This window comes from Hemiscyllium ocellatum, chromosome 11, assembly GCF_020745735.1.
Source record: "Hemiscyllium ocellatum isolate sHemOce1 chromosome 11, sHemOce1.pat.X.cur, whole genome shotgun sequence".
NCBI lineage: Eukaryota > Metazoa > Chordata > Chondrichthyes > Orectolobiformes > Hemiscylliidae > Hemiscyllium > Hemiscyllium ocellatum.
This window is the reverse complement of record NC_083411.1, coordinates 38,939,408-38,953,090: the sequence shown is the minus strand read 5'-3', so window position 1 is coordinate 38,953,090 and position 13,683 is coordinate 38,939,408. Positions and strand designations below refer to the sequence as shown.

The 13,683-nt window shown below is 37.8% G+C and overlaps 1 protein-coding gene across 3 annotated transcripts in view; it reads left to right on the top strand.

Annotated features, from left to right (window-relative positions):
* The window catches only part of si:ch211-200p22.4 (phosphatidylinositol-binding clathrin assembly protein), a 162,699-nt gene that overhangs the window by 71,686 nt on the left and 77,330 nt on the right, over positions 1-13,683 (top strand). For all 3 annotated transcript variants that reach the window (XM_060832539.1, XM_060832540.1, XM_060832541.1), the window contains exons 9-10: positions 2,702-2,787; positions 6,432-6,555. In XM_060832539.1, coding sequence (XP_060688522.1) covers positions 2,702-2,787; positions 6,432-6,555 — 210 coding nt within the window. The remainder of the gene's footprint in view (positions 1-2,701; positions 2,788-6,431; positions 6,556-13,683) is intronic.

Below are 13,683 nucleotides of genomic sequence, written 5' to 3'. Positions count from 1 at the left end.
GAAAAGCGCAGCAGGTCAGGCAGCAACCAAGGAGCAGGAGACTCGACGTTTCGGGCATGAGCCTGAAGCGCTCATGCCCGAAACATCGATTCTCCTGCTCCTTGGATGCTGCCTGACCTGCGCTTTTCCAGCAACACATTTTCAACCTCAAATGAGCCTATGGAAAGATGTCAGAGGATCACAACTGACTGAAAATATTTTGGCATTAGTAGGGAAAAATTGTTGTAAATTTTATTCCCTTTATAAAAACCAGCTTGTCATCTTTGCATTGAAGGCAGTTGTTTCATCTGTGTTCCAAAACTGCATGCATTAACAGTGAGCAAGACATTCACTGTGTTTATTACACACTTTTTTTTTCAGTTTATAAGTACCTCCTGAACTGTTTTTATTTTAAAAGTCCTGATTGTGTTTCTATGGAAGCTGATTTACAATGTGAAATGGAGGTATGTTAAAATAGCTTATAGGATAGGGGTGCTAGTTGTAAAACTTATTGATCTAGGATATAAATTGAATTAGAATTTTTGGTTACCTAAAACTATGATAGCTTTCCTTCTGTATTATTTGAATGCTACATGTTGATACTTGTCTATACCCAACCTGCATGTCTCCTGTAAGAAAAGTAAACCTATTCTAGAGCATTTACTACATTTAAAATAGTGCTAGTTGCATCTTGAGCATTGTATTAAGCTTTTGAATTCAAGCTCACCACACAAGGCCTCGATTTAATGCCACCCCCTCCCCTCTCTCTCTTTTCTTTCCTCACCCTCACCCCACCCCACCCCACCCCACCCCACCCCAACTCCAAAGCCACCACTACTTGATTACTGCTGAAATGGAGAGAGTTTCAATCTATTACCGTCAACTGCTACATTGCCATGATTCCTACTACGGCAAGAGCTAAAGATTTTTTAAAAAATCTACTTTGCAGAATGATTCAATTGAGTCACATTTCATCATCATTTAGTCACAATTAGTCAAAATGAATAACCTGCTTCCACAGAACTTGTAATTAGATTATATTCTTCCAGTTGAAGATGCCAACCCAATGATGTAATCGTATTGTTTGTAAAATACTAATTACAGGTTTAAATCAGTTTAGTATCCTAAAGAATTCTTACATTGTTTCATGTGAGAAGGTATGTGAATTTTTATTTTGCAATTTTGTGGTACTGGGAATGCCAGGGGAAAAGAACTTGAGCATATTTTGGCCAAACCTGCATTCTTATTATAGTAAATGACTAATATAAAGTTTTGGGACCACCTTTGAACTCAGATTTGAAAATCAGATAGTATGTCCGTTGCAGATGTTGTGAAATGAAGGTATTTTTATTTGATGTATTTGACACTTCCTGAAATGACTAGTCTAATATTACTTGACACACTTTATTAGTTTTCCAGATTGTAGTGCATCTTTTTTTTTCTTCATCCTTGAGTATCTAAGTTATTTTCTTCTATATTTGTCTTCAACCAAGCATTTGTGGATGGTTTTCTTTCCTCAACTTTCTGGCTTCTGCTCTGTCTTTCCCATGTTGGTGCAACTGAGATTGGAGAATTACTTTGTATCCATAGCCTGTCACTTTTCCAAGGCTTAAGTGATGCAACTACCAGGCTGACTCTTTTTTTTTCATTCAGTGCTGTGAAATGCCATACATCCTTGTGAAAATTACACCTATATGCACAAAGGTATCTATGGTGAACAAGCTAAAAGTCAAGTCTCCAATGTTAAATAGTTAATGTGCAGTTCATCTTTCCTAAACACATTTTAAGATAAAAAATTAGTGTAAGGCTTTCCATAGTTATCATTTTACAAATCCTGTATTTAATAATCACTTAGATGAAAAACTCAAAAACCATTTTCATAATTGTGCTGCTTAAGGTTTTGTTAGATATAGTACTTCTTTAAGATCAGTGTTTAATACTATTTAGTTGGGGATTTTATTCAACCGGAGAAATAGGGAAACAGTTGCTGTTAGAGCTTCACCTTGTGGGTTATTGGAGAAATACAATTTTATTTGTTAACCCAGGTTACTGCATTTGTTAGATTTCATGAATGCTACTGGTTATTGTCTTCCAAATATAATTTTTCATCTTCTAATATAAGGTAACTATTTTAGAAACAGCAAATGGCAGCACTCCAAGTTATCATTAACTTTTACTGGGAAAGCCAAACCTTTTGAAGTGAGCTTAAATGGGTCAAAAAAACACACTTTCTTCAATTTCAATGCAAGTGATGTATTGTGATAATTTTTTCCAGATTTTATTAATGAAAACTAGAGTAAGCTTACAGATATTCCTTGTGCTGAATCAATGGCAACAAATCATAGAATCCCTACAGTGTGGAAACAGGCACATTTGGCCCAACAAATCTACACCAACCTTCCTGACCCTATTATTCTACATTGCATTCTGACCAATGCACCTAACACACTCATCCCTAAATACTGTGGGCAATTTAATATGGCCAATTCACCTAACATCTTTTTGGACTGTGGGAGGAAACTGAAACACCCGGAGGAACCCACTCAGACACGGAGAATGTGTAAATGAACCTGGCACTGAGGCAGCAGTGCTAACCACTGAGCCACGGTCCCACCCCCAAGATGCTACATTTCATAGACTGAAATTTTGTGGATTTTCTTAAGGGGTTCGGTGCTTTCTACAACTGAAACTAATTATTTGTTTTCCTAAATTACCACTATAGGCACCAAGCAGTCTGCTTGAAGCATTGGAACAGCATTTGGCTTCCTTAGAAGGAAAAAAAACAAAAGAATTCTCTGCAGTAAACAGGTGAAATTGTAACAATAAACATTTGCAGTTAATTGTTGCCTTTTTAATATTACTCTTGAGCATCTTAACATGTTATGTATCGGTATTGAGAACAGTTTTGGCACCAAGTCATTGAAGAGAACTAGAAGGCAAAATGCCTGGTCCTAGTTAGTTTTTTTAGGAACTTAGAGGAGAGAAGTAGCAATGTAGAAAGATCTGGGTAGAGAATTCCAGAGCTTGGGGTCTAGGCTGATGGAAGCTAAGTAAAACAATCGCTATTCTTATGCAAAAGAGACCAGAATTGAGGGACTGCATAGATCTAGGCTTATAGTGCTAGAGGAGGTTAAAGAGGCAAGGGAACTGTTGAGCAGTTTGAAACTAAATGCAGGGTTTATAAATTTGAGTTTTGTTGAACTGTCAGTTCACGCAAGAGTTGTGACTTCATGTGTATTAAAATCTGGACAGCAGTGGTTTGAATGAGCTCAACTGTTCAGAGGCTGGACAGGAAGACATTAGAAAATGGAGTCTAGAGACAGCAAACATAATTGAGATTTTCAACAGATAAGTTGATGCAATGAAGGAATTTGACAACATTATGTAGAGTTGGAAATGTCAATCTTGGTGATGGAGCAAATGTGTGGTTTGAAGTTAGGTTCAAGTCACAAGATGTTACTGGTGACATGAAAGTTTTTTAAAAAAAAAGTTTCATGTTGGAGATCTGAAATTAAAACAAATTGCTGGAGAAATTCTGGTATGAAGGTACAGTTCTGATGAGTCAACAGATTCAATGTGAACTCTGCTTTTTTCCCACTGATACTGCCAGATCTGAGTTTCTTGAACAATTGTTGTTGCAAGTAACATGGTTCCACTTCAGGTGGTTATCAGGATTAGAAGGAGGCACATCAATTTGTTTTGAGAAGGAAACAAAAATTAGTTTTCACAATACTGAGTTGGAGCAAATTTTTCCTTTTAATATAACATTTCATGTTAGGAAAGCGATTGTAGCAAATCACAGTGAAGGGCTGAGTGAGATGTTAGGGATGTAAAGCAGAGTATAATCAGATCATTTATGGAGCCTGATACAGTTTCACATTGCTGTGTCGTGCCAATATTACAAGAAGAGATTAAGAAATTAAAATACACAAAGGGGGACCAGGACTTCCACATTGTATCGTCCATAATGTTGAGTTCACACAGCACTGTCTCCTTTGTCTTAATACATACAATATTCTGTGCACCTATCAATGCTGTAAACTACATTAACTCCCATCAAGCAAACTTGCGATTTTTAAATTATAATCCATATTCTCATACCCTTTTGTAGCTTTGTCCCTCCCTATTCCTACTTTGTTCCAATGCCACAATCCTCAGATATCTGCGTTCTTTTAATTCTGATATTTTGAGTATCCCCGATTGTGATCTGCCAATGTTGATGGCTAATATTTTGTTGTCCAGGCCTTAAGTTCTGGAAAGCCCTTCTTTTACTCCTCTCCTCCTCTACTTTAATTTTACCACCTTTAAGTTGTGATTTAGAACCAACCTTACTGACCATACTTTGTCATCTGACTGGATAGTTTCATGCGTGGCTCAGTAGCATATTTTGCTTTGCAATTCACAAAAAAAAATTCATTATATGAATATGTTGGTGACTCAAACAAAATTACATTATTTATTTTAAATGTCATAACTGATTAACATTTAAGAGGCACAGTTTGTCTCAGCATAGATTTTTTTTTTAAAGCCTTTAAAATCAGCCATGTTAGCCTTTTCTCTTCAGTTTCATTGTTAGGATGCTTTGGAATGCATATGTTGGGCAGTATTCAATAGAAATACTTTTTTCCCATCACAATGTCACAAAACCTGAAATGCACACTATTCTAACTTTGTCAGAAATGTACTATTTTGACTTGCTGAAGAAACACTTTCTTTTGTCAAAGCTTTGTCTTGTAATCATTGGAAGTTAAGATATTACCACAAACTTGATGTTTCCATCAAGCCAAAAGGACACTTATGCCTGTCACACAAATGAGTAATGTGGTTGTTGAATTTCACTGTCTGTGTAATAGTAGGTAATTAGCCCAAAGGTCCCAAAGACTGGATCGTATCAAAGTGTCACTTCAGGGATTCACAACAGGCTATGTATTGATATGTCCAACCATACATGCTTGCTGAAATCTAAGCACAGTATTCAAAGTTACGTAAGATCCTACAGTTGGTCATTATTTGCTAAATAATCCCTAGAAATTATTCATACAAACAATGTGAGTACAGTCAGGCTTGTAATGTGGAACACTGCATTTTAGAAGCTACGTATATTAATGCATAGTCCTGCTCTTTGCAGACAAAAAGCACATTGTGCACAGTTTTCACTGAACAAAGTATGTGAGCCATTCTCTAGTCCATTCCTCAGATCAATGTCTTAATGAATCTTTGAGTCAACCTGCTTATTTAAATGTAAACTGAGTTTATTGCCAAGCTAAGTCATCACCTAGCTGGTGTATTTTCCATGGTAATTCCATAGTCCATTTGCAAGCCAATCAGCACTTCCTGCTCACATGGAACAATGTTGTTCCTGATTGAGTCATTCTTGTGAATTGCCCTGATGGATACAAAGTGAAGTTTTCACAATGTGTTTTCATTCTGCAATACCCAGGTTCTGTTTTACTGAAAGACTGTGTTTGATTTCTATTTTTTTGATGGATGCTTTGACTTGTGCTGGAGTATTGGAATCATAAAATGGTTTCCGCTTAGAAGGAGGTCTTTTGGCTTATGTTTGTGGCTGTCTGCAACCCAGCTTTTCTATAGTCCTTTAAATTTTCTTTTGCACTATTATTCAGTCCCCTTTTGGAAGCCGCAATTGAATATACCTCCATTGCGCTCTTATTTCAGATCCTCATGGCACATAGCCTAAAAATAAAAACCCTTTTATTTGTTCGTTCGTTCTTTTGCTATACATATTAAATGGTGTTCTCTGGTTCTTGATCTCGCCACCACTCAATAGATTCTTCCCCTTTCCTCTGATCTCTCATGATTGTAAACAATTCTATCTAACCTTGTCTCAATCTTTTTTCCTAAGAACTGCAGCCGCTCCAGTGTATCCCGTAGCTGAAATTTTTCATCCCTATAGTATGAAAACAAACCCTTCAGCCCAACAAGTTCACGTTGACCCTCCAAAGAGTAACCCACCCAAACCCATATTTACCCCTGACTAATACAATTAACATGGGCAATTTAACATGGCCAATTCAACTGACCTGCACATCTTTAGACTGTGGGAGGAAACTGGAGCACCAGAGGATCCTTTGCATCCTTTCTAAGGCGTGGTGCCCAGAATTGAAAACCTTATTCTAGTTAAGGACAGGCCAGCCTCTTATAGAGGCTTGCTATAACTAACTTGTTTTTGTAGTCTTTGCCTCTCGATACTTAAGTTTGTGTGCAATTGATTCATCAAAACTGGTTAATTTTTGTCCTCTAGTACTAAATTCTCAAATAAAATTGCACTTCATAACTAAAAGATTTATTTTCCCTAAGTGGTAAATTTTTACCTGAACATTTATTTTTTTCCTTTTCTTCCTTAAGAAGGGCCTTCCGGGTCCAAAAAGAACTTGTTGCTGCTTTGATATTTTTGCATTATTGTATTCTGAATTCTTTCTGCCACTCCACAGAGCAACAACTCTATCGAATGCAGTCTCCACTCTTTCCAACACAGGGATGTCTTTGAGTAAAGTTGATGAGCGGGAAAAGCAAGCTGCTCTAGAAGAGGAACAAGCTAGGCTACAGGCGCTCAAGGTTTGTGGCTTCCTTATTAAACATTAAAAACTTTGGCTGTATTTGAGGGTATTGGAGTATTTGCATGAACACCAACTTTTTAATTTCAAATTATTTAAGCCAAACCTAGCTTATTCTCTGCTCCGTACTGTCAAAAATGAGCAGTTAGACGTTTCATTAGTAATGATTTTAATGTGCTGGAAAACTCACTTTATAATGTAAAAGCTCTGCTTTTTTGCCAATTCTGAAACCTAATTTGATTTTTGGAGAGTTTTTTTAAAAAATTGTCTCAATTGTTCTACTTTCATTAATTTACAATTGACTTGTAAAATTCTTGGTTGTAGTTCAAAATAGATATTCTAGAAGCAGTTAAAGATTACAGAAGCACTAATAAGAATTCTGTTTTACATAACACTATTTTTTTAAAAAGCGGTAGGGTATGGAGATTGGGTCTAGTTCAGAGTTGTATGGTGGAGCATCAGAGACAACTGGATCAATAGTATCTATTTTGATGTCAAAGAACTCTTCCTATTTCTAAGAAGTAAGTGTGGCAAAATATTGGAGGTATTAAAGAGATAGTAAAGAAGAGGAGAAGCTGTAGTTAATTTTACTCTATTTCAGTGGTGATCTATTCCTTTTTCGTGATTTGGTATTAAACATTTGTTATTTTAAAAGAATAAATTGACAGTATGTGTTGAATCAAATCTACTGTGTAATAATTTGAATATTCTTTCATTAGTTGCCAATATATTAATTATAATTTATAGGCAAGTTTTCTGACACTAGCTGCTAAATTAATATAGCTATTTCACAGCTGGGTGAACTTTTGATGTGGCATCTTAACCATACATGCATTGTATCTGAATCCAGTCTTTGACCTGCACATTAAGATTAGAATTAACTAATGAGTAAAGTAGAAATCATTTCAGTGGCAAGGCAGGGTATGAGAAAAGTAAACAGGCAACGGAAACTTATGGGTAATGTTTAAGAAATAGAAAATGATTTCAGGCTCTAGGGCAGTTGTATGCAGGACCCCTGAGTAGCAACTGTGAATTGGTAGCTTGCATAAATGAAAAGATTTGGCAAACATATAACACAGGCAAAATTGTTTTATTAGAAAATTTTAACTTTGATATGCCATGTGATGGAATTTGTTTAGGTTATCCAGGATATTCTTCTGCATCCGTAACTCAGTGAATTTTTAAAGTACGAGTAATGAGCCAGATTTAGTTAATAGTTTAACAATGGGTGTACGTGCAATTAATTGAGTGTGATGAAACTCCAGTCCATTTAACATTTAAAAGGAAGATACAGCTGTTAAAATTGTAGATATACACCAGGTGGTTAGCTACCTCTCACTCCATGGATGAGGATTTGATTCCAGCTTGGGTGATACTGTGGAGTTTGCACATTCACCCTGTGTCTATATGGGTTTCTTTTCCATGGTTTTAAAATAAGTAAAAGAATATGTGATGTGCCTAATATCTTTCAAAATATGCATTTTCCTTTTTTAGATTGGATAATTTTGTATGTTAAGGAAAGATGGGAAAGAGGAACAAAACAAAGGCTTAAAGTAATTAGCCAAACGTCTGGAAATTGTTGGCATCTAATTGTACACCTTAAAATTTTTCAGTCTGGACAATCAGTAAAGGATAGGTCATACCTGATGAATTTTGTTGAACTTCCTTTGAACAGGTGTTAGTATGAAGGAATGAATATTATTTTCATGAATTTCCAGAAGACATTCAATGGAACTTCTTTGAGTTCTGTTAGGTAAAATTTGAAGTTCATGGAATTTGATGTGAGTTATTGACTGGAGGTAGCAGGTATGATAAACAGGCAATTTGATTGGGTTTGATTTGATTTGAACCTGTAAGGGTTCTCAACTAGTTGTAGTGAAGATTCATGGTATTACTACTTGCGTTATAAAGTGCAGAAAGGATGAAATAGCTTTGCTTCTATTTTGTGTGTAAGAAAGGAAGAACATGTTTATGTTTCACTTGAGTTTGGAGAGTGGTGTACAGTTGTCTGGAAGTTGATGTGGAGTTTGGAAATTTGTTGAAGTGTACATTTTTAATGATTGCTAACAGCCTTTGGGTAGAGCTTGAGGTGAACAGTTGAGTGCAATAGAAATTTTTTTTTAAAGAACAAACTACTGTTACCTAGTGACAGAAGTCCAGTATCTCTCAAACAGTACCATCTAAAAGGTCTGGCAGGATGTGCAGATGTTATCGGAATAACTGTGCTATTTTAATCAGTCAGTTATCAAAACAGTCAAGGCTGGGGGCAATAGCCTGAGTGGCTTAAACTCCAGCAGAATACTGGAGCCCATGGGTGGAATCCTCCCAGAGTCAAAATACCACTGGACTATGGTGAGAAATTTGGGAGAGTCGCGAGAATCACAAGGGATATCTTGACCTCAAGATTGACCAGTCACATCTTCTTCCAACCAAGGTCCCAAATGTCAATGAAATTCTTGCTATTGAGCAATGGCCATTCTCACTCACTGTCAACTTCATTACAATCTATCATGTCTTATTTATTACGCAGACTCATGTTCACCCACACATTTGAATGGAAAGTAGACATGCAGAATTCCTGACATGAAAGTCTGTGGTTATCTATTGACTCCATATTTTTGTTGCTTGTTTCCTCTGCTGGACCTCCATCTTACACACCTGGTGCTATTATCTGAAGGAATGGTCCAAGGCTAGCAGTTGTGTGCATATGTGCACACAACACCCCCCCCCCCCCCCCCCCCCCCCCCCCCCGCCCCATTCCCAACCCATCCACAGACATTGGCACATTTCAGATGCCTATCTCTCCATATTATCGTAGCAAGTTTCTGAACTGCTTGCAGTACACCGCTGCTTCTTAATGACTCAGTTTGAAGGTCCTCAGCACATGTTTAGTGCTGTTACCAAGACACTCTGCATGCTGGGGCAGGCACCCAGCTCAGACTGGACCAGTCTGCATCTTGGAGATTCTTGCTTGCTGTCTCAATGTGCACACATTTTTGTACCTACCTAAATGCTCTCCGCATCTGTCTTGCCTTGTGTGTCAGTGCTTTGTCTTCTCAGCTACAATTCAAAGACTCACGGTACTTCTCTCTTGCCTTGCAGTGTATTGCAGGTACAAAGCAAGGCCACTTGTCAGAAGTCATCTATCAAAGGATTTGAAGTTTGTGTGGCATGGTGCTATCTCAATAACACAGCTGTGCTCTGATGGCCAATGTGTTTAAAACACTAAATGCGTTGGAAACAGACATCCATGCCTCAAAGTCCAATGGGACGAGCCTCTGAGTCAGGGGAGACAACCTTCAATAACAACAAAGCAGATCGGAACTTGACATCTGTCTAATGGCTTTGGGGGTGGCGGAGGGGGGGTCAATCGGGTGGTCAGGCTTCTCCATTTTGTAGGAGGAATTGAATGCCAGGCAACACCCCAATGTGCAGACATGTGCACACGTGTCTTAGCTCTTTTCAGTTGAATTGTGGATAATAGAATTTTTAATAATGAGGAGTGATAGAGGAATTGAAGGAGAAGAACAAGCTGTTTAGCTTAGCTTAAATTGTTGATGTAGGTGGGGGAAAGGTAGTGCTATGTCTTGAGTGAATTGAAGATGCAGAGGCCATGCAGAGACAGTTGTGTGGGATGTTGATGTTGATGTTGGTGTGGGTGTGGGCGAGAGCGAGGAAAGATTTTGCATATAATACTGAGATAAGCTAGACCATGAGCCTTGATAACTGATCAGTGCAGTATCAGAGTGTGTGTGACTGAGAGCACAGATGCTGGTGGAAGAGGTCATTGATCTTCCTTTGGCATCACTGCATGTTCCTCTGGGCAATTGAGACCAAAGTGACATGGGTGGCAGCCTCTGACCAGACTGAGTCTGGTGGTGTGGTCTCCTCTGGCAGTCCTGGGGAAGAAGGGAGCTCTCTTCTGTATCAGCCTGTCCACCAAACTGTGCAAGACAGTTTCACACTGCTAATACTTAGATGTGCAATGGCATTGTTTAGGTCGTGCCAGCACCAGGGTTTCTGGACTATCTTAGCAATTCTTAAAGTCCAGTTACTGTATATGGGACATCCAAGCTCGCATTGGACAAGAGGGCTGTAGTAGATAGATAATGAGGTGAGTTTAGGACAATTGCATGAAAACGTTGCTAGGCCTTGTGTGAAACTTTCCATGAAACTCTAAAGTAATACTTGCCCAAGATATGGAGTGATTCAGCCAATGTGTGTTCCAGAAGTGAACTCAGTCAGAAGGAAGCTCCAGGAACCAATTACAACAGTGCCTTCTGAACAAGAAACTCCAAAATGGAAACTGGGTGATCTTTTGAGGTTAGAGTATCTCTGTATGATTCCTGTTTGAGGGTGAAAGGTTGATTCACTATCTCAGATTTGTAATGAAAATATTTTGAATGGTTCTTAAATAATGTAAACTTTTTTTCTTTTTTGTAGTAAACTTTGTTCTTTGAACATATTTATAAGAAGGTTTCAATATACTTCTATGACTGATTATCATGTGAACAAACAAAGAATAAAATGTGATCTGTTGGACAGGTTTCACTCTGGGATTGAACTTATTCAGTATTACTATCAGCTGGGGTGGTAAAACATTTTGTTGTATTTCTTAGCTACTTGAGGGAATAGAAAGCTCTAACCAAAATTGCTAATGTAACTTGGATAAAAACGAGTGCATGCATTTTTTTATATATATGGAGAACACTTTTTAGGATAACTGGATGCCTCAAAAGTACTTCAGAAAAATACTTCCTTGCCTTTAAAGTAGTCACTGATAGCTGTTTGGATGACTAATTTGTACTCAATAGGCAGTATTGTGGTAATGACTTTTTTGAGAGATCTTGATTTGAAGGATAAGATTAGCCTGGGCAATGGGGATAGTTCCTCTATTCTTGGAAATGTTTTAATGTGATCCTTTGCATCCACCTTATGAGATTGATTGATTTGATTGTAGCCTTGGGTTACATCACCTGTAGGTGTGACAGGTAATTTAAAAGGCAAATGGAATTTTGTCATTCGTTGCTAAAGAGATTGAGTTTTAAAACAGGGAGGTTATGTTTCAACTGTATCGGGTGCTGACTAGGCTACGCCTAGAGTACTGCTTGCAGGTTTAGTCTCTTTACTGGCACTAGAGGGGGTGCAGAGAAGGTTCACTAAGTTGATTCTGGAGTTGAGGGGTTTGGCTTATGAGGAGAGACTGAGTAAACTGGGATTATCTTCATTGGAATAGAAGAATGAGGGCAGATATTATAAAAACATTAAAATTTATGAAGGGGGTAGGTAAGATAGAAGTAGAGAGGATGTTTCCATTGGCAGGTGAAACTAGGACCAGAAGGTATAGCCTCACAATTAGGGGGAGCAGATTTAGAACTGAATTGAGTAGGAATGTCTTCACCCAGAGGTTTGTGAATCTGTGGAATTCCCTGCCCTGTGAAATGGTTGAAGTTTCTACAGTAAAGCTAAGAATTTTTGAACAGTAAAAGAATTAAGGGTTATGGTGAGAGAGCAGCTAAGTGGAGCTGAAGCCATGAAAAAAATCAGACATAATCTTAAATGGTGGAGCAGCTTTGAAGTGCCAGATGGCCTACTCCTGCTCCTAGTTCTTATGCTCTATAAGGAGCATTATAGGTAGTGTAGATGAATATGTAAAATTAATCAAAGCTAACAACATCCAGAGATGTTGGTCAATTAGGTGAGTGGGCAAAATGGTTGGTATTTGCAAGGTCAGCAAAGGACTTACAAATTATTCTATTCAATTTATTTTTAAATGATATGGTAGAAACAGTGGAGATTTCAAAAGATGTCTAGATACATAAATCATTAAAATGTCATGGACAGGTCCCTCAAACCATAGAAAGCTTAGTGTAGAAATAGGCCATTCAGCCTACAAAGTCCACTCTGACCCTCCTGAGGAGCATCCCACCCAGACTCGCCTTCCTAATCTATCCCTGCATTTCCTGCAACTAATCCACGTAGCCTGTGCGTCCCTGAATACTACATGGCAATTTAACATTGCCAGTCTGCTTAACCTGCATATCTTTGGACTGTGGGAGGAAACCAGAGCACCCGGAGCAAACCCCTGCAGACACTGGGAGAATATGCAGATTCTACATGGACAGTAGCCCAAAGTTAAAGCTAGAATCAAACCTGGGTTCCTGGCACTGAGGCAGCAGTGCTTCCTACTGAGCCACCATGCCACCCCAAATCGTCAAAGAAATGTATAAATGATGTGTTTTTCAGAAAAAAACACTAGGTTGTAAAGGTTATAAAATTAGGATTAGCCTCAATTATATAAACTTATTTTTTGAAAAAGTCTCTTTTCTAAGGAAGGAATGTAGTACTGGCTTACTGGAATGTTATCTGAATTCCAAAAGTTAACTTACAAGATATTGTACGAAGGGCCATAATCTCTTTTTGGGTTAAAAGGTGACTTGATCAAAATTTTCATTCTTAAGGAGAGTAGTTAGGATAGTTCAAAATTCACTCTACTGATTTGTGTTGAGCAAGGGGAAATAATTAAAGTTTGAGGTAAACCTTCCAGGACTGAAATTGGAAACCTCTTTTGGACATAAATACCAGTACAAGTTTGCAATTCTTCCGCAAACTGATGCTATATCAACAGTTATTTTACATCTGAGATTGAAAATTTTTGTTAGACAAATGTTTCAAGGTACTGTTATGGTGTAGATTTCTCATAGTAGCGCAACTATGAGAAAGGGCTAAATGGCATACTGTTCCTGAGTTCCCATGAAGGAGTGTCTGGTTTGAAAATCTTACACCCAAGATTTCAGTCTTGGATCTAGGCCACCTTACACCTCATTTTGTCTTTAATAAATGCTCCTTTAGTTCCCTACCTGTGTAATTTTAGTATCAAAACGAGCAATACTCATGTTAGTATAAAAGTTGGATACTGTTATTCGTACACTAATCTAGTGTATTAAAGACTTAGTGTGACAACTTCACACAAATATTCAAAGATAAAAATGAATGCATTTGAGGAAACTTAATTGGACTATTAATTTTCATTAGTTTGATTCTAGCCTTGGGCTACTGTCCATGTGGAATCTGCATGTTCTCCCCATGTCTGCTTTGCTCTGTTTGACTAGAGGAGTACTTGATGTTG